The sequence below is a fragment of the Osmerus eperlanus genome, chromosome 1 (assembly GCF_963692335.1).
Source record: "Osmerus eperlanus chromosome 1, fOsmEpe2.1, whole genome shotgun sequence".
Taxonomy (NCBI): Eukaryota; Metazoa; Chordata; class Actinopteri; order Osmeriformes; family Osmeridae; genus Osmerus; species Osmerus eperlanus.
The window spans coordinates 5,129,189-5,149,792 of record NC_085018.1 but is presented as its reverse complement, the minus strand read 5'-3'; the positions used below and the strand labels follow the sequence as shown (position 1 = coordinate 5,149,792).

The window sequence follows — 20,604 nt, the reverse complement described above, 5'->3', positions numbered from 1 at the left end:
TATTAGGTACGCCTGTACCTATTTTACACAAAAAGCTTCAGTAAATCACATGGCAGCAACTCAATGCATTTAGGCATGTAGACGTGGTCAAGACAACTTGCTGAAGTTCAAACCGAGCATCAGAATGGGGAAGAAAGGGGATTTAAGTGACTTTGAACGTGGCATGGTTGTTGGTGCCAGACGGGCTGGTCTGGGTATTTCAAGAACTGCTGATCTACTGGGATTTCCACACACAACCATCTGTAGCGTTTACAGATAATGGTCCGAAAAAGAGAAAATATCCAGTGAACGGCAGTTGTGTGGACGAAAAATGCCTTGTTGATGTCAGAGGTCAGAGAAGAATGGGCAGACTGGTTTGAGATGATAGAAAGGCAACAGTAACTCAAATAACCAACTCGATACAACCAATGTATGCAGAATACCATCTCTGAACACACAACACGTCGAACCTTGAAGCAGATGGGCTACAGGAGCAGGAGACCACACAGGGTGCCACTCCTGTCAGCTAAGAACAGGAAACTGAGGCTACAATTCGCACAAACTCACCAAAATTGGCCAATAGGAGATTGGAAAAACGTTGCCTGGTCTGATGAGTCTCGATTTCAGCTGCGACATTCAGATGGTAGGGTTAGAATTTGGCGTAAACAACATGGATCCATCCTGTATTGTATCAACGGTTTAGGCTGGTGGTGGTGTGTAATGGTGTGGGGGATATTTTCTTGGCCCATGTTGGACGCCTTAGTACTAATTGATTGTTTAAACGCAACAGCCTACCTGAGTATTGTTGCTGACTATGTCCATCCCTTTATGACCACAGTGTACCCATCTTCTGATGGCTACTTTCAGCAGCATAATGCTGAACCATGTCACAAAGCTCAAATCATCTAAAACTGGTTTCTTATACATGACAATGAGTTCACTGTAATTAACTCTAATGTTGGATCGCGTAGTGAATCAATGGATTTACACTACATTTACATTTAGTCATTTAGCAGACGCTCTTATCCAGAGCGACTTACAGTAAGTACAGGGACATTCCCCCCGAGGCAAGTATGGTGAAGTGCCTTGCCCAAGGACACAACGTCATTTTTGCACGGCTGGGAATCGAACTGGCAACCTTCAGATTCCTAGCCCGACTCCGTCACCGCTCAGCCATCTGACTCCCACTGGATTTGGTCTCAACAGTTCCTTTCGACGTTGTCTACGCAAATCCAGTTACCCAACATTTCAAGCATTCCATTCTGATGCTTCCAGCTCAATAATAAATTCAATTAAGCTTATTATGTTCACGCACTCTTTGTACAGAATATGGACATTCATCGCAGCCAGATCTAAGAAGTTGTTAGTTTATACCTCTCGATATTTCATAAATGCTATTGTAAGCTATTTCATGTTCTGTTTTTTTTCTGTTATTATGTTAGGCAGCGTATAGAAAAGGGGGAATTTTTTTTGAAGGAGGAAGTGAGCGAAGAGCGTGGAGACAAAGTGTGGACGGGCAAATCGAGGAGTCACGGAGCCCTGTAGTCTGTCCGTGTCTCTAAATTATAAATTATAAACCTTCAACAATGATTGGGAACACTATTGTGAATCCAATAATCATAACAGTCCCCGCCAATGCAGTCATCTCCTTTTTATTAGGCCTACCTTATTATATTCATAAATGGTTTAGCCTACCATTAGCAACGTCCTGGAATTTGGTCATATCATAGGGTGTGCTCCAATTATCGAGGTCACACAGCTCAGCCTCCCCGAGAAAAGTTAATTCCAGGGTGCTGGAAAGGAGGCTCAGACTGATCGTCGAACCACAGAATCAGGAGAAGCAATGCAGACTCTGTCTTACCCGTGGGACAGTGTACCAGGTCTTTACTCTCACAGAGTTATTGTGGGGGTCATGGAAGTTTGACCATCCAGTCTTCGGGCCCTATTTTAACGATCTGAAATGCAAGTATCAAAACGCAAAGCGGAAGTAACTTTGTGGGCGGGACTCCGCCGCTGTTGCTATTATACCGGCGGGATAAATGACTTTGCGCCTGGCGCAAATCTAAAATGGGTTGGTCTGAAGTAGCTACATTACTAATGGGTGTGGTTTGGGCGTAACGTGCAATAAACCAATCAGACAGCTCACATTCCCTTTAAGAGCAGGCGCGCTTGTTCCATGGCGGATTGCTATCATAACGATCATAACGGATTTGCCAGGCGTACACCAGGAGCGGTTCACAGCCGAGGAGACCGACGTTCTCGCCAGGGCCGTAAAAGATAGAGAAGTGACATTGTATGGGAAAGGCAGAGCAGTTTTCTCATTGCACTAAGTTGCCCACTCATGCTGCTCATTCAAATTCTTAGTCTTATTTTTATATATATATATTTTTTATTATTGTTATATTTTTTATTGTTTAGTTCATAGAATTTGTTTAACCATTGTACTTTTTTTTAAATTTCATTTTTAATAAATTGCAGGAAGAAGACCCTGGCCTCGCCAGCAGTGCGCACAAGCCAACATGCGCCCTTAAAATAGCATCTGAATAACGCGCCATTGACTTTAAACTATGTTTTTCCTGGTCTGTGGCGGAATTGTTTTTCTGAACCTGCAAAATAGCACCAGGGAGGGTTTGCGCCGTAACACGCCTCCTTTTTTCGCTGAACCGCCCCCGGGAGCGCAAAGTCGTTCCCTAATTTACCGACGTGCGTCTGTGGAGGGAAAAGTCCGCTTTGCATCGAGTGCAAACTAGGAATGATACTTGCGTTGTTGACAAAGTCAATTGCGCTGGGTGCAAGATGGGTCCCTACATGTTTTGTTAACTTGGAGAAGGCGTACGACCATGTCCCCCTAGGAATCTTGTGGGGAGTATGGTACCAGAGTCGTTTTTAAGAGCCATCCGGTCCCTGTATAACCAAAGTGTTCCCCTTGTTTTCGATCCTGTTTGTGATATTCATGTCACCAGAAAGCCAAAGGTTAAGCCATTTTGCCGGTACATAACATATGTCCCATCTAGCACCATGGCGTGCCATACACCCCTTGTCTCGCCACACTACATACTATTGATGGTAGATACTGCTCGAGGTGAAACGCTACATATAGTACGTTTATAGTCTCCACATAACCTTATAGTACCATCTGGTTTAAGGATAGAAAAAACTGTTGCAGCGCACTCAAAATGCTCCAACCTCACTCTTGTATCAAGCTAGGACGTGAGCCTACCAGCACTAAGAGTGGTACAGTTAAATTATTCTAGTGGTAATGTACATCCACATTGGCTTTTCCTAAATCCAGAGTCCAGTGCATCTTTATCTCAATGGGAGTTTCTCCAAGATTTGAAGCCCTGTGACTTTTCCATATCTCCCAGAATGTGGATTCTTTTTTAATTAATGTGACACTACATGTCATCCTGTCTGTCTTGCAGCATTCATGACAGGGTATTTCCATAATTGCAATCCAATTCTTATATCCCCAACATGTTCTACTCCAGATACAATAGGATTCATGTGCATTGATCAAACTAAAATCTTTGCAATCTTTTGCATTGTTTTCAAGATTCAAGATTAAAAAAGATTTATTGTCCAATATGTTGCCATGTTAGAACATTTTCTTTTGATTGAAGGCAGAGTGTGTGTGTGTGATGTGTCAGTAGCATGAGTTTTGTATATGTATTGCATTGGGAATGAAGGATTTGTTGTATAATGACTTTTTAGCCAGAGGCACTCTGAACCTTCTTCCTGATATTAATAGCTCAAAGCTTTGGTGGAGGGGGTGGGAAGCATCCTGGATGATGAAGTTGTATTTTCTTTCCACTGCTTATATGACCAATGGTAAATGCGACCATTTGTTCTCAGTCTAGAGCCACTTGCGTGGAGAAGCTGACCCTGGTAAATTGTGCTACGAGCAAGCTAGCCTAGCTGCTGTTGCTACCCAAACTTCATGAGGGGATTGTTTGAATGCACCGGAAATTAAAAACGTTTCTTCTGACAAAGTTTAGGTTGTGGCATTGAAGACAGCGACCCACCACACAAGCTTGAGTTTAAATACATTATTTAATGTGACATTACTTACTGTACATGCAAGTCTTAAATGTATGATGCCGCTAGTATACCACGGCACGATACGATACTTGCTGTGTGACAGTCTTAAGGCCGAAATATGCTTCTGCGTCTCCGTTTACGGATGGGCGGGCGCACGGATACGCACGGATACGGACGGATAGACTTCGTTTATGGTTCTCCGTAGGCTGTGGGTGCTGAAAACAATTCACCGCCAGAAGAGTAGGTGGCGCAACGGTTTTTTGTAAGTCGTTGTGGAGTGTTTATTTACCTAGGTTATCGAGAAGTCGGAGCAAATTTACAAATTAGCCGTTTCATCAATAAAATACGCACATTTTCAGCAACTACACTGCCCATTTCTCGTCACATTTTAATTCAGATGCTGATTTACATGTACTGTTTAGCTGAAATATGAATAGTAAAAACTTACTGCAATGGCGGTCAAAGGATTCTGTTCGTCCTGTTTATCACGGCAACCCCGCCCCTGACGCAAGCGGTTCTTAATACTGACCAATCACAGCCAAGGGGGTCTCCGTAGCTCTCCGTCGCTCTCCGAAATTACGACGGATAGTTAGAAAATTCAAGAGGTGCACGTCGAGCTCTCCGGGGCTCTCCGAGGGCTGACGGAGCGCTCGTAGAGGGCGTTCCACGGAGACGAGGGCGTTCCCATGTGTCCGTTTTTCGAAAAACGCAGAAGCATATATCGGCCTTTACTTGCACATCTATGCACGTCGTATCTATGCGTCGTTGCTAACGTGCAGTGCCGCCGCTCCCATAACGTGCACTACGCGCTGTGCGTAGGGCACCAAGTCCTGAGAGGGCACCAATAAATTGCCAACTCAAAAATCATCATAGTACTAATAATTATAATGCCGATATTATATCAGTATATAAATATTAGGCACTTTTTCGGCATGTATATCACAAAACAGGCAGAACAAGAGATATATTTAATTGCTCAAAACAAGTTACGATGGTGCCCCCCCCCCCAAAAAAACCAAACAAACAAATACACACTCAACTTCCCAAGCTCGCCGTGGGTGCCCTTTCCTATCTCAGTGGCCTGACGAACTTTGACAGTAGGCTAGGTCAACTTAAAAATCGAACTCGAAAATTGCATCAAAAAGACAACAGGAGTCACGGGCAGAAATAAGAAAGAGAAAGAAACTGCGAAATGATGCCCGTGCATCACTTTCAGGTAAGTCTATGTTTAATCATTGTTAAATACGGGAAATGTGCTGCTAATTTAATAGTTAGCCTATGCATACACCTCGAACTAGCTGACGTTATTGCTAATGTTAGCACACTCAAATATGTTAGGTGCAAGCTAAATTGAGATTTTACTGTTAAACATTATCTATGCATTTACAATTAACTGACGCCAGCTAGCTGTTACTTTACTTTACATTCTATGATGCTTTTATATTGGATTTATCAAATAGTTTTTAAATGAGTAAGGCCGTGTTCACACTTGACTTATTTTTTTAGAAAAAAGTGCTGCCTTCAGCGCCTTTTGAGCGCCTTTTGAGCACCTTTTGAGCACCTTCTGCCTTTTCAGAAAAGCGCTGGGTGACGTCAAGCGCCTTTCTGACAAGAATTTTTGTAACCTGAACGGGAATCATACATTCTAGCGATACATTATTATCCGTTATTTTCCGTTGGTTACTTATCGACAGCTAGCTACTATGGCCAATAAAATGCAATTACTTGCTTTAGCTTTGGCGTTTGAGGAGCCATAGCCTCGTAACTAAGGTAGAAGGTTACTAGGGAAGGTACACTCGTACTTACTCTCCTCGTCCTGATTGGTCAGCTGTCAAAAAGGCGCTTGACGTCACCCAGCGCTTTTCTGAAAAGTTGAGAAAATTGAACTCAAAAAGGCGTTGGGCTCAGCGCTTTTTAAGTTTTTAAAAGGCGGCCGCTTTTTTAAAAAGGCGTCCGCCTTTTTCCTTTTCCCATAGGGTTGCATGTAAAAAGGCGCTGAAGGCAGCGTTTTTTTTCAAAAAAAAAAGAAGTCAAGTGTGAACACGGCCTAATAAAGGTGGAGAGCTCCTTGGCTGCATGCTTTCAGTTTTAAATGTTTATAATTTGGAAAACCAGGCTAAGAAACATAAGGGTGGGGCTGAAGCATTAAGAGACTAAAATACATCACCTTCACTAGACAAGGTTTTACCAATTGAAAAACGGCTGTTTATTTTACATGAAGCTCAAAAAACTATTTTGCGCTCAAATAAAGGCCAAAATGTTTCGCTCGTGCGTGTTGCACGCTCGCATTACGTTGGGAACTCCGTAACTAGCATCACATCAAACACAGAATGTGGATGCATTGGCAGGGCAGCTGTGGTGGCGTATACGGGGGCCGGTTCTGGTGGGCTGGTCTGGATCAAAGTCCAGGGCCTATTTTTACTCCCAGTCCGTCCCTGCCAAGCCCTGATCAACCACCCTCAACCAGCTGTTTAGGGACAGATACACAGCAGAGAACCACCACCTCTGAATAGGTGTTACATTGTGATGATGCTGTTGTGTTAGGCTATTGGTATTGAGTTATATGTTTGGTGATAAAAAGTTAAACTGGCAAAAACAATCAGGTTTTTTTAGGGGGGGCATCATAAAGGAATTATGCTTAGGGCACCAAAATGGATAGCAGCGGCACTGCTAACGTGTGCTGATGTTGTGGCGTTAGGCGAGGACTGAGTTATCTTTGTGCACACAAGGCACTTTTTGCCACAAAAACGTTGAAAGCTCCTAAACCCGACGTTGTCTATGTACTCCAAATATTGAGGGATCCTTAGGGGTGTGAAAATAATAAATAATATATATGTGAGAGGACAATGGTTGTGCTCGCCGAAGGCTTGAGCACACCCAATTAAATATATTATCTAGCCTTCAATCACGAGTCGCTCAAACAGAGGAGCGCCCAGCGTCTCGTTACCATGGAGACTTTCAGGTCACCTTTTGGTATAGCTTCAGATTGCTTGGAACCTCAACTTTGATGTTCCAAGAAAAGTAACAGGTACCAGATTTGCACAATGGAAAACCATTCAAGCCTGTACCATTCAATGAAAAAGTGCCATAAATGAAAGACTTTTCTCCCAGTTTGGTTCGACTCAGTAGATTTCTCATTAAACTGTACGTTTGCCCTCACAATGCTTAGTAATATAGATTTAATCTTGTCGGGGTCCACAATATCATTAGCAATATATAATTGTTGCATCATGATTGAGCCTTGGATCAAACACTGGTAATGCTTCAATTCTTCCAACCATCCAATGTGCTCCTTTCATCAATACTCTCTTTCTGCTGGAACAAACAATTCCCTCCCTACACCCAGCACCACATTTGCCTTGTTATTCTCCTTGCCAATTGGTTATACACTCCCAAATAGCCTGTGTGCTTTGGAAAAAATATTTTCAACTTTAATTTCTTGCTGCACACTATACACAGTGTTACTCAGTCAGCCAGAAACTGTCTCTTTAAATTATACAGGTACTGTATGACGCACCAGGAGCTTAGAGCTCCCTCTTGGTTACTGTGGAGGAAAATGTTGTTTATTATATATTATGTTATTCGCTATTTAACAGAACTCTCACTAATCAATAGAACTAGTCATTTGACAGTATGTTCTCATGTGAGTTTGGTATTGATAAGAGTAGATTGTGTCTATTTGTCAAGTTGAATAGATGTTCAGGGTCAGGAGACTACTGGGTAAACGTCCCTTGTGATGAATACAGGGAGAGCTCCACGTATGATCTCTCTCTGCCATGAGAATGGTCATGGGCTAGGAGCTGTGAATCTCTTTCTCTGTGACTGTTGAAACACCATTACTGCCTGACTGTCACTATCTATGTTTACTTTCTTGTGCCCTATAAAAGATGGTCCTCCGGCCTTCAGAGCTGAGACAAACATGATTGAGACCTACATGAAGCCTAGTGTTGTGTTGTCAGAGGTCTGGTTTTCTCTCCCAATCCACAAACGGATAATACATGGCAAAAAAGACGAGACAGACAAAACACTTTCTTCATCATTACCTAGTCTATTACAAGTGTCCACATACTTTTGGCCATACCGTGTTGTACCTATGTACTGTATGTAAATAAGACTCATTGATTACTTTCAGAAAACATTATAGGATGTATATAAAACCTTCTCGCTGACTTTCTAGCTATGATTCCGAGCATGATACATTTGGTGTCTTCTACCTGTAGCAGGAAGACAAGAACCATAAGCCAGTTCTAGTGGGGTATAGCTCTCTGCTATGGTGGGCACACTGTGGACCTCAGACAGCTAGAGGGGTTCAAAGGCTTGATGGACATTTACATTTACTAGGCATGCTATGGATAACCTCTATTTTTACCACTGTATACTGTGGGTTTCTTTTCTATATTCAGTATTATTTATAGTTTTCATCCTCCAGCTGTAATAATGAAATCACCAGAAGAGGTCTGTTCTTAACCACTGATCAGTTAACAATAATTAAAGATTACAACTAATGATTACTTTATAACTTTTATACAGTTTGGAATGCTCTGTGTATAATAAACAATGTTTGAACTACACCCTGCTATATTACCTCATGCGAACATGGAACGTCAGGGCCATTTTTAGGAGCCCTACCTAAACAAAAGCATCTAGCATGCGGCGTCCTTTTTCTGTGCTTGAAAAGGCTATGTTGATTGTCATCCCCCTGACGTTTCTTTTGAGTAAAAAGACCCTTATTGTGATACTATTTAACTGCCATGATTCCTGTATTCTTTGTCCAGTCCTCTGACATGCTCAACTTGCGTTTATCAGACAACTGCACCTTACAGATCTATAATAATTACGTTGATTTTGTCTTGAACTTGTACTTTGCAATTCACTTCATTGACTTGGTACTTTCACAGCAATTGGGTACTATCTAATACTTCTTCACACCCCAGGGATTAATAAAGTGATACTCTACAGTAGGGGTGGAACGGTACATGTAGTCGTACCGAACCGTACGGTACGGGCGTCACGGTTCGGTGCATGAAATTACACGTATGAGAATACACGGTATAAAAATAAATAAAACTTGCGTGCAAATTAATTAATGTAATGCGGAACTACTGTTAGATACTCGTGTACTTTAGGGACATCTGTAGCTCTGAAGCTCTGATTGGCGCCGCCGTGAGTCAGAGATAGGCTAGCTAGCAGCACTAAGGACGAGTATGGCGAGTGGTGGCGACCCACGAGAGATAGAGGACCCACCGGCATTTTTAAGATTGCAAGTTTGGGAAAACTTCGGTTTCCCTGTCAGTTACAGTAGTACAGGCCAGAGAGTGGTGGATAAGACAAGCACTGTGTGTCGGCGTTGTCCAGCAGTTGTGGGCAGTGACGTGCAGTCTGGGTAGGCAAGGTAGGCACCATAGATATGTATAAAGACTAGATGTCTTACGGCGGAGTCTAGAATGTCCGCACATGGCAGCCATCTTGCTACAGTCAACTCGCTCCATGACCATAACTTGCTCAATTTTCAACCGATTTTGAAACGGTTTGGTTTGTTATCAACGTCAGAGATGTCGTTAAGCCACTGCATACTTCTATTCTATTTTGAAAAAAATAATATAATTATTCATAAGTATGCAGTGGCATAACGACATCTCTGCCGTTGATAACAAACCAAACCGTTTCAAAATCGGTTGAAAATTGAGCAAGTTATGGTCATTTAAAAAGTACATGTAGTATCAACACAATGTTATGGGTGAGCGAGTTGACTGTAGCAAGATGGCCGCCATGTGCGGACGTTCGACTCCATTGTCCGGCAACGCGGACGAGACATCTACCCTTTATATATATCTATGGTAGGCACTGCTTAGCCTGCCAAAATTCAAACGTAAACATTTTTAAGAAATCATTTTATTTAATAAACTTGTATTTGTATTTTTACTGTTTATTCTTGTGATTTATATATGCAATATGTGTGTTATTCCAATTGTTTAGACGGTACGATGACGAATGTAGCAGTTACGCATAATCAAATACAATTATTTTTTTTGAATAAGCAGTAGTGCTTTTACTGTCCGTTCACTGCGGACGACAAGCGAAAAACTCACTTGCGCACTTCGATCCTGTATTCTTCAACATGTACAGTACCAGTCAAAAGTTTGGACACATTTTCCCATTCAAGTGCCTAGCCTCTTACTGACATCACCGCACGTCACTGGTTGTGGGGTATGTGAGTGGAAATACGACATGCTAACGCATATAACGCATCTGGCGTGTGCTAGCTAAATGACTAAAAATATCCGACGCCATCACCCAGGTGTGTCACTGGAACGTGACCAAAAAAACCTATTCAAATTCTCCTTACTAAAGTGCTTAACCAGCCATTAGATACACATACAAACAGGGCCAAAAAAATTACTGACGCAATTGGAATTTACATGTCATCTTCAATGCGCCGTATTCACTCGTAGAGGAACCTGGTTTGTTTTGCTTTTCCCTCCGTTGTACCGAACTCGTACTGAACCGTGATGTCTGAACCGCGGTATGAACCGAACCGTGACTTCAGTGTACCGTTCCACCCCTACTCTACAGTCCTTTACTCACCTGTCTCTATCTTTTTTTCCCTCCCCCGTATTTGAGAGAAGGCCAAGAGCCCAGACTCAATTATGGGGTGAATCAATTGACAGGGAGTGGGATTAGAGCAGGCTGTTGTCTATCTGGGAATCCCTATTGGGCTAAACTGGGATTGACAGTGTGTGTTTTGTCTTTAATAGATTAACAGTTTACTATTATGGCTCAAGAACAAAACAAGAGGATTTGGAATCTTTGAAGAATTTTCTGGGGGGTTGTTTGTTAATGGTTTGACCTGCAGGGAAAGCACATGCTTTACATGCACGCACAGGGACACATTCATACACATGCTGATGTACACACACCTACCATCAAACTCTGCGGGGCCCACTCCCACTATGATGATAGACATGGGTAGCGCAGCCGCCTGAGGAGAAAACACAAAAGATACTGTTTGAGATGTTTTGCACTTACACACACACACACAACCCCTCTTTCCCACATAACCAACACACCAAACTCAAGTCAACCTGCACATCGTAAAGACATATATCAAAACGGAAATGTCAAAATAATGTGAGTGGCGATTGTCGTCAGTAGTGCTGAGTGGTGATTTCCAATGGATACAGTGTTGTTGTGTGCATACATTGACGACGGCCTCCTTGGTTTGCGTCATGTCTGAGATGACTCCATCTGTGATCATCAGCAGAACAAAGTACTGTGACCCGTCCGTCACGTCCTCTGCACACCTGAACACAGCAACAGGACAAAGTCTGTGATTAAGTGTGTGTTAGTTTGTGTGTGCCATTGGGTGGGGTCAACGTGACTGTGTCAGTTTGTATGTATTTGATACTGTCACAGCATACACACTCACTGTGTGTGATTCTGTCAGTGTTTGTGTGATTGTGTCAGTTTTTGTGCGATTGTGTCAGTGTGAGTATGTCAAAGTGTGTGTGTGCGTGATCAAGGTACATTGGCATGTTCAAAGGAAACAAGGTTTTGTCAGCTTTCTTTAGGGTTAGCCTCAACCCTAACCTATACGTTACACTTCAAAAGCCTTTAAGAGTCATTACACTGAAACAAAAATCGAACAAAAGCTGAATAATGCAACAAAAAAAAAAGTGTTTGTGTGGGCCAGGCTTCTCTATGACATTATGTACTATTTATGTATGTGTGTGTGTTTGTGTTTATGTATCTGACATGTAACAATGGACACAGCAGGGCAGAGAGAGACCCGCTGGATCGCTGTCTGATTGGCTCACTTCCCTGAGGGAAGTAAGACGAGAGAGCAGAGTTTACTACAACTTTTCTCTCCCTCTTCCCCCCTCTCTGATTCTCTCCATCTCTCTCTCAAGGCCGATTTATACGTCTCCGTTTTTACGGAGACGGACACAGGGAACGCCCTCTCCGACGAGGAATTCCCTCTCCGTGCCCTCTCCGAGCCCCTCGGAGAGCTCTACGTGCACCTCCTGATTTTCCTGACTATCCGTCTGTCCGTCCGTCATTTTACGGATACCCCTTGGCTGTGATTGGTCCGTATTAAGAACTTGCGTCAGGGGCGGGGTTGCCGTGATAAACAGGACGAACAGAATCCTTTGACCGCCATTGCTGTAAGTTTTTACAATTCATATTTCAGCTAAACAGTACATGTAAATCAGCATCTGAATTAAAATGTGACGAGAAATGGGCAGTGTAGTTGCTGAAAATGTGCGTATTTTATTGATGAAACGGCTAATTTGTACATTTGCTCCGACTTCTCGATAACCTAGGTAAATAAACACTCGACAACAACTTACAAAAAACCGTTGCGCCACCTACTCTTCTGGCGGTGAATTGTTTTCAGCACCCACAGCCTTTGGAGTACTATAAATTCAACCAATCCGTCCGACTCCGTCTGTCCGTAACGGAGTCGGAGAAGTATAATTCGGCCTTCGCACCGTTACACACTGTCTACTTCTGTTTCTCTTTTTTCAGTTTCTCTGTCTGTGTGTCTTACTCTCCATATCTACCTCTTTATTCTGCATCCCCCTCACTCCTTTTTCACACCTCATCTCTTCCAGAATAAATGTATTTCATTTCTCATCCCCCCTTCGGCCTGACTGTCTGTCTTGCTTTCTGTCAATCACTCTCTCCCTTTTGGGTTCGTTCTCCGCATGTCTATTCCGCTCTCTCTCTCTGTTTCCTCTCCCTTAAATAACCATATCTCCCTCTATAAAATACACGTGCACACACACAGGCTTCTGTTACTGAGAGAAGTGAATGGTGGAGAGAAGTAGTACACAGGCATTGAGTGAGAGACAATACGGTGTATAACATCCTGTCCTACATAACAAGCTGTGAGAGACTAGTTCAAAAACATACTGCCCCTGCGTCGATCTACTAGTGCAGTACCCATGGGATTTCAGACTGTGGCTGGTTGCTATCTGACATCTGACCCCATAGCCTACTCACCGGTGGTCCGACAATATCTGCCACCTTCCTCCAAGCAGCATTCCACTGAAGGCTATCCGTGTAGGCAGGGAGACTCGGATCAAAACGGGAAATCCCGAAACGGCTATTATAAGTTTCTTTCATCGCCATTGATAATAAAAGCGAGTTGTAAACAGAAGGGTCAACTTCATGGTGCCACCTACATCCTATACTTTTATTGGTGCCTGCATCTTCACGCTGTGTACATTTGCATATAGTTAGATTTTCTCAACTTTTGCGACCGTACCGCAAGTTGGCTCTGCACTGCGAGCAATCTCAGCATGCTTTGCACAGCGGATCGCTCGCGTCCCATAGAAAGTGAATAGAGGCGGAATTTGCCATTCGGCGATCCGTGTATAGTGGAGCTTCACCGCAACGCTCGACAGATGTGTCCGATGTGAATAAGGGTTACACTACCTAAAACTGCAAGAAACCTGCAGAAACGCCACAGGCAAAGGCCAGGGTGATAACATGTAGCTAGCTATGTTTCCAGGCTGTGATATCAACACCCTGTCCCCCACACAGTGGTAGTCTATTTTGTGCAGGTATCCAATTTACATACCTGTCCGGGTGGCAGGTCCAGGGCCGGATTAAGACATTTTGAGGCCTGGGCCCGGTTTTTCAAAAGGTTCAATCCGGATAAAATTGATCCGGATTTAGTCATCCTTTTTTTTGCGATCCGTGATCAAGTAATCCATCTTACTTTTGAGCCAGTTTTTCAAAGCAACATCGGATTGGATCAATCTGATCCGGATAGGAACTTTTCAGGATCACCAAATCTGGATAACCAGTGCTCAAACAGGATAGGAAATCACAATGTAGAACTATGGATATGTAAAGAGCAACAAGTAGAATAGCCAGTGTGGGGTCAATATAAGTTTATTTTGATTTGAAATGAAAACACACACATTTAAAAAAAACTAAAAACAAGAAAAACCCCATCCTCTTCCAGCAGTCCGCTCATCTGAGACCTACAACACAAACACTGTACATTGAGGATATTTATAACAAGTTTCAAATATAGATGTATTGAATTTAAAAAAAGACTTAATGTCAAATACTCCACAATAATTTCAGACTTCCTCATCTGATGTGGAGAGACCAGCTTGTCTGAGCGTAGCCTTTAGCAGGCGGATCTCAAGTCTGGCCTTGGTTTGCTGCAGATTGGTCAGAGTCAGTTATTCCTCTGCCAGACGAAGCTGTGCTTCTGCCCTTTCAGTCTCTTTTTGCAGAAGTGCCTTGTAATCATCATCGTTGTTTGATGAAGGGCGCTTCAAGCCTTTCCTCTGAGATCCTGTGGCAACTACCACTGGCTCAACCAATGAGGATCCAGCTTCTTCCTCAGGAACAGAGCTGAGATCCAATATAAATACGCTCTCTGGATCAGCCTCAGGAGGAACTGGCAGATTCTCCTCCTCCTCAATCCAAGGCTCGCCATCCCCTACAACACCTTGAATACCATGGAGAGCTTGCGACTTCTCACCTCCAATGATGTCGAGGACCACATCTGTGTAATCTCCCCTCTTAAATGGCTTGTTGCCTGTTTGTGGGTTTTTGGCTTCAGCATGGTCCTTTGTTGCCCTGGCCTTAAGATTCTTCCACCGCAATTTGATTTGGTCTGTGGTCCTCCTCTGGCCAGACCCTATGGCATTCACATTTTCTGTGATTAAAATCCAAACATAATTTTTCTTTTTGTTGGTATCCTTAGCAGAATTAAAACTTCCCACTATTGTTCCATAATGGCACCGAACACCCTCTAGTAGTGCATTGGTTTCAGCAGCAGTGAAGTTACAGCTTCTTGAGTCCATGGTTCTGTTGTTTACTATAGTGAACATTGTTCATCAATTTTAGGCCTTGGGTCCAATTGCCTCAATTGAACACAAGCCAAAACCAATCAGTTGTAATAGGTGTGTTTGAAAAGACCAACTACACAGCCATATAAATCAGCCTTTCTCAGAGGATTCACAGAGAGACAGTGAAATGGCAGGTGTTGTCCACCGCCACCACCACTTTGCCAGGAGAGGATACCGTCAAAGGGTGTATGTTGAACGTACCAAGCCACTGGAGCAATACACCACTGAGGAGCTGTATGTCCGGTTTCGCTTTGGGAAGGCTGATATAGAGTACCTTGTGAACCTTCTCAGGCCAAAACTTCAACACAGAACCCAAAGGAGTCACGGCCTGTCTGTGGAAGACCAGATCCTCATTGCTCTCCGATTTTATGCATGTGGGACTTTCTATCAAGTTGTTGGTGACTATATGGGAGTGGTAAAATCAGCTGTGTGTGATGTGGTGAGAGATGTGTCAATCGCACTGGCCAGCCTGGTCAATGAATTTGTTTCTTTTCCAAAGGACAACCAGATTGCCCAGGCCAAGCGCAGCTTTTTTCTTTTGGGGAATATGCCCAATACTATTGGAGCAATCGACTGCACACATGTGCATATACAAGCACCTCATGAGAATGAATGGGAGTTTATAAACAGAAAGGGGAGGCACAGCATCAATGTCCAACTTGTGTGTGATTCTGACCTCATCATCACCAACTGCGTTGTCAAGTGGCCTGGGTCTGTCCATGATGCACGCATCCTGAGGGAGAGCGCTCTATATAGAGACCTCCAAACCAACCGACCGGATGGCATAATATTAGGAGACAGTGCCTACCCACTCCTACCATGGCTGATGACTCCTTTTCTAACAGCAAATACACCGGCGCAGGCACGCTTCAACACTGCTCATTGCAGAGCAAGATGTGCAATTGAGCGTTTAAATGGAGTTCTTAAGAGGCGCTTTGCATGCCTTAACTACCTGAAAGCATAACCACAGAAAGCATGCAACATAACCCTTGCCTGTATTGTCCTGCACAACATCACTACTAAGCGCAATGTCCCTCTCTGTGCTGACAATGATGCACCTGAGCCCCTGATGCACCTGAGACCAGCTACACTGGTCGAAATATTTACTATTGTGTTAACATTTTAAATGCGTTAAGAACACGTTTATCTCCAAGACGAGTTCGTTCAGAATCATTTCCTTCTCATACATTCCCGTAGCGTCACAGTGCATTTCCCTGTTGAAGCCCAGCTTCAATGGACTTCAATGGGGCTGCTTTGAACAGATTTTTTTAGTGCTTCGAAACTATACGGTCATTGGATAAATGCTGCGATTATGTCTCGCCCACTGACGCTCAGTGTCTCTGGGGGTACATGGAGGAGTGGGCTGGCCTGGACGCTGGGCTTCTGCTTGATGATTGGAGGGTCTGTCGAAAGACTCCATCTACTTTTGATTTACAGAAATGTTTTACTATAAAAAGTCGCCGAAACTATTCGAGCTCAGGCCCATCGCGGATTTTGGCCCCACTCTTGTGCTGTCTTTGACCGGACATTTTCGCACAATATTTTTGTTTTCACTCTGAATTTTTCTAATGTTATGCGCGGTGCCATTGACTCACTCAACATCGGGCAACCTGAGGCCCCCTGGTGTCGAGGCCCAGGGCTGCAGCCCCTAAAGCCCATTGTCTTAATCCGGCCCTGAGCATACTAGCGTACACACGTACTAGGTCGCCGCCATCACTCCCATTAGGAACCAATGATGAAAAGGCAACGACACGGACATCGTGGGCAAAGCTTGTCTACATTGTATGCTTTTTGGCCGTGCAAGGGCATTTGTCACCCCCCATACAGGTAGCTCCCTGTAGCACAGGTGCTGGACGCCCGGGGCCTGTACTACGAATCAAGATCAACATGCTCTGGATCACTTTCAGTTACCCGGCTACGCGAAGCGTAACAATCACGATAAGTGGTATCACGACGGCGGTTATCAACTCTCTAACTCAACCCAGATCTTTCCAATCTAGAGACGTGCGCGTTCACATAAAGGGGCGGTGTTTGCACCGTATGTCCAATCGCAAACATGGACAAAACAAGAGAAGCATATTTCACGCATATTGTATGAAATATTGTAATACAAACATATCAAGAATACAGACATATAATACAGACAAAAATCAACAAAGTCGCTGCTGCCAAGCTGGCAGAAAATAGCAGACGCTGTAAATGCGTAAGCTACATGACTTATTGGTATCTTGTGCCCCAGGCACAAGATGTGACCATAATTACACGTGTGCATTCCATAACGTTAAACTTTTGTTGCTGTATTATTTTAGTTGCAACCCTGGCAGTGGCAAACAATCGTGGGAGCAAAGAAAAAATTCATATAAAACCATAATTCAAAACGGTAAGTAGCAGTAGGCAATACTTGCACATATTTTAAGGTACAAGGCTGAATTGCCTGAGTCAGTCCCTTTTGTAAGATATTGGTATAGCTACAAAGGGCCTATAGAACAATGAAATTGCTTGCAGCCAACAGGAAGAAAAATAAGGCAAAGAAAACTGGGGGGCCCTCCTCCACAGGACTTCACTCCTGCTGAGGAGCTGGCCCTCTCTAGCTATCAGGGTCGCCCCATGATGGAAGGAGTGGAAGGGGACATTTCTTCAGACCCTGGTGGCAGCAGCTCGGAAACCCAAGCATATGTATGTTTCAAGTAATCTATGTGACCATGTTCATTCAACAATTATTTATGAATATTGTAGGAGTGAAATGTATTACTGTTCTCTGCAGTGACAGGAAATACAGTGGTGTTGCTGCCACCACCCACTGTTGTCCCACTGTGCCATACAGAGGTAACAGTGAAACTAATAGTCATACGCCAGTATGTATGCCATATGTGGTTGCTGAATATTGATCAAATATGCCATTTACTTTCTCAAGTGGAGGTCCTAGATGATCAGGAAACTGTGTCTGCCTGCTCAGAGAGCATTTTGGGGGTACACTTTTGAGTTTTATTTACCACTTGCAACACAGATGGTGAGAGTGTGTGAACGTGTGGCTGTGATTGAAGTGTCTGTAATGACTTGCTAATGGTGGTGGTCGGAACATGAGACACAAGTCCTTACAGTGCTCATTTCAAATATGACTCAATTGATTAAATTGCTATGGTGTTAAACTCAGCAGGAAGAGGAACGTCTTCCTCCCCCTGAGCCTAGGGCCTCCACTTCAAGGCCAAGACAGACACAAATTATAAGCAATGAACCTTCAAACACAGTAGTCAAATGGACACCTTCAACTTTCTCCAAGTGTGCCTTGCAAAGGGACAATGTTCTTTATTTGTTTCAGGTTGGAGCAGACAATGTGAGGGCCCTGTATAAAAGAACCCTGGAGCTCGATATAGAGTATAAGAGGCTCGATATAGAGTATAAGAGGCTCGATATAGAGTATAAGAGGCTTTTAATTAAAAAAAACAAGGCTGGCTGTTCTGTGTTCCTATGGAAGGGAGAACACATAAGAATGTATTTGTTCAACTTTTTTCTACATTTTGGTATTTTTATACCTTTTTGTGGCTTTTTTGTTGTGCATTTTGAGTCTTTTGTGGGGGTTTTCACCATTTCTTTCTTTCAATGTTTCTTTCTATTTATTCTTTTTGAAAAATGCTATAAAAGTGAATGAAACATCCAAATTCAATGAAAGTAGTGAAATGATCATTTATTTAACTTGTGAAGAGCATTGTATGGTACCATACACATTGTTCTTTTTGGTTTGAAATGTTTTGGTTGAAAGAAACACACATTTCTGATATGGAAATTATTAGAAAAAGGCGCAAAGCAACCCAAGGACAACAGAATGGGTTAAGGGGAGACACCCCAGTGAATAGGGATAACATATCAACATGAAACCTCCCAAGTTGATAACTAATATTAGGTCAAATATTGTTTTCATTACTAGTTTCCTGTAAATGTATGTTTAAATGAGCAAATGATGCATTAAGTTGTAAAATATGATATAATGTGCATACATTTCCAGAACGGCAATCAGAACATTGCATGAAGACAGAATGAAAATCCTTGTTTCATTTTGTCAACATATTAGAGTCCAAAGTTTTTACAAAGGGCACTTTGGATATCTCTTTTTCATCACTCCATTAATCAGAATATGGTGGCAACAGCCATTGAAGAAAATCCTTTGCAAATTGCGCGGCAGACCGTGTTCTTGCTCAGATTCTCCGCATCACCCACACTATAAAAGTCGGTAGCAAAATAACGAAACAGTATATATATAGTCTGTGGGACTGTGAGCGCACGGCTTTGATGTGTTGCATTGGCAACATACGGCTCAAGAGGCTGGCAAAGATACGTAATTCCCTCTGCTGAGAATCTATATATTTCATAAAGATAGCTACTCATGAGGGAATGCCAAAGGGATTTGTCGGTCTCTAAATGTTCTGGCTCTTCTGAGCACACCTGTCACTATCGGCGTACCAAGCTCCACAGGATCTTCTATGAACGGTGACGGCATTATCCTCAAGAATGAGTTAGTGGGCGGGGCTTTTATACCGGTTGATCTCTGATCTCCAACTTAACCTGCTCCCGACCAGGTTAGCCATTCAGCATGTGTTACCATGGCGATCTACCCCGGTAACAAGTGATCCACCGTCGTAGTACAGAAAACCCTGGGTTGAACCTGAAGTTACCTCGCTAACGCCAAATCTTGATTCGTAGTACAGGCCCCGTGTTAGGCGTTCAGCATGTATTACCATGGCGATCTACCCCGGTAACAAGTGATCCACCGTCATGATACAGAAAACCCTGGGTTGAACCTGAAGTTTCGCTAACGCCAAATCTTGATTCGTAGTACAGGCCCCTGGTTTCAGTAAGCATGCGAGCTGTGCGTTCACCTAACAGCAGCAGCTGTCATCGGCCTCTATCACAGATTCGTCACAAATTCACAAGCATTATTGGCGATTTTCAAGTCACATGTCATATTTTCTGCTTTAGGCTTTACATTTGCAAGCTCGCATGAAGTGGGATTCGATCGCACTAGAGCAAAAACACAAATATGATTGTTGGTCCGTTGCTACACAATGCAAGCAACTCAAGCTCATGGAGCAAGTTTTCAGTTACGTATTTATTAACTACCTTGGCATTCAGGCAGCATTTTGTTTTGGATTCATCGAAAACAACTGGTTACCGTGGACACACCAGACAATACCCGAATGTAGGCTAATCACGTATTTGGGGTTGTCTCGAGGCAATGGTTGTATTTACCATTATAACACAGCCCCTATGACACTACATATTACAAATTAATACTTAGATCATTGCTGTTAACCCAGACAATACAATCAAAATACGCTTAACCCTTTGATTATTTAAGACGAAAGTAATCAATGTCAATGTTCTGTAAATGGTAAAAATGGTAAATGGACTGCATTTCTATAGCGCGTTTTTCTACCTTAGCGGCACTCAAAGCGCTTCACATTTTACCTTTCATTCACACTCACACTCAGCGGAGCTGCTGTGCAAGACGCTGGCCTGCCCATCGGGAGCAACATGGGGTTCAGAGTATTGATCAAGGATACTTCGGCACATGGCCTGGGAAATCGGGGATCGAACCGCCAACCTTGCGATTAACAGACCACCCTCGATAAGAGCATCTGCTAAATGTACCCCCTGAGCCACAGCCACCTCAGTCTGTAGTCTCAGTCTCAGTCACTTATCCGCCCAAGTACCTCTA

General features: G+C 43.2%; 1 protein-coding gene across 1 annotated transcript in view; it reads right to left on the bottom strand.

Annotated features, from left to right (window-relative positions):
• Nucleotides 1–20,604, bottom strand: part of cpne9 (copine family member IX) — a 226,224-nt gene that overhangs the window by 17,091 nt on the left and 188,529 nt on the right. The window contains 2 exon segments of the mRNA XM_062456646.1: nucleotides 10,939–10,996; nucleotides 11,216–11,318. Of these exon segments, the coding sequence (XP_062312630.1) occupies nucleotides 10,939–10,996; nucleotides 11,216–11,318 (161 nt within the window).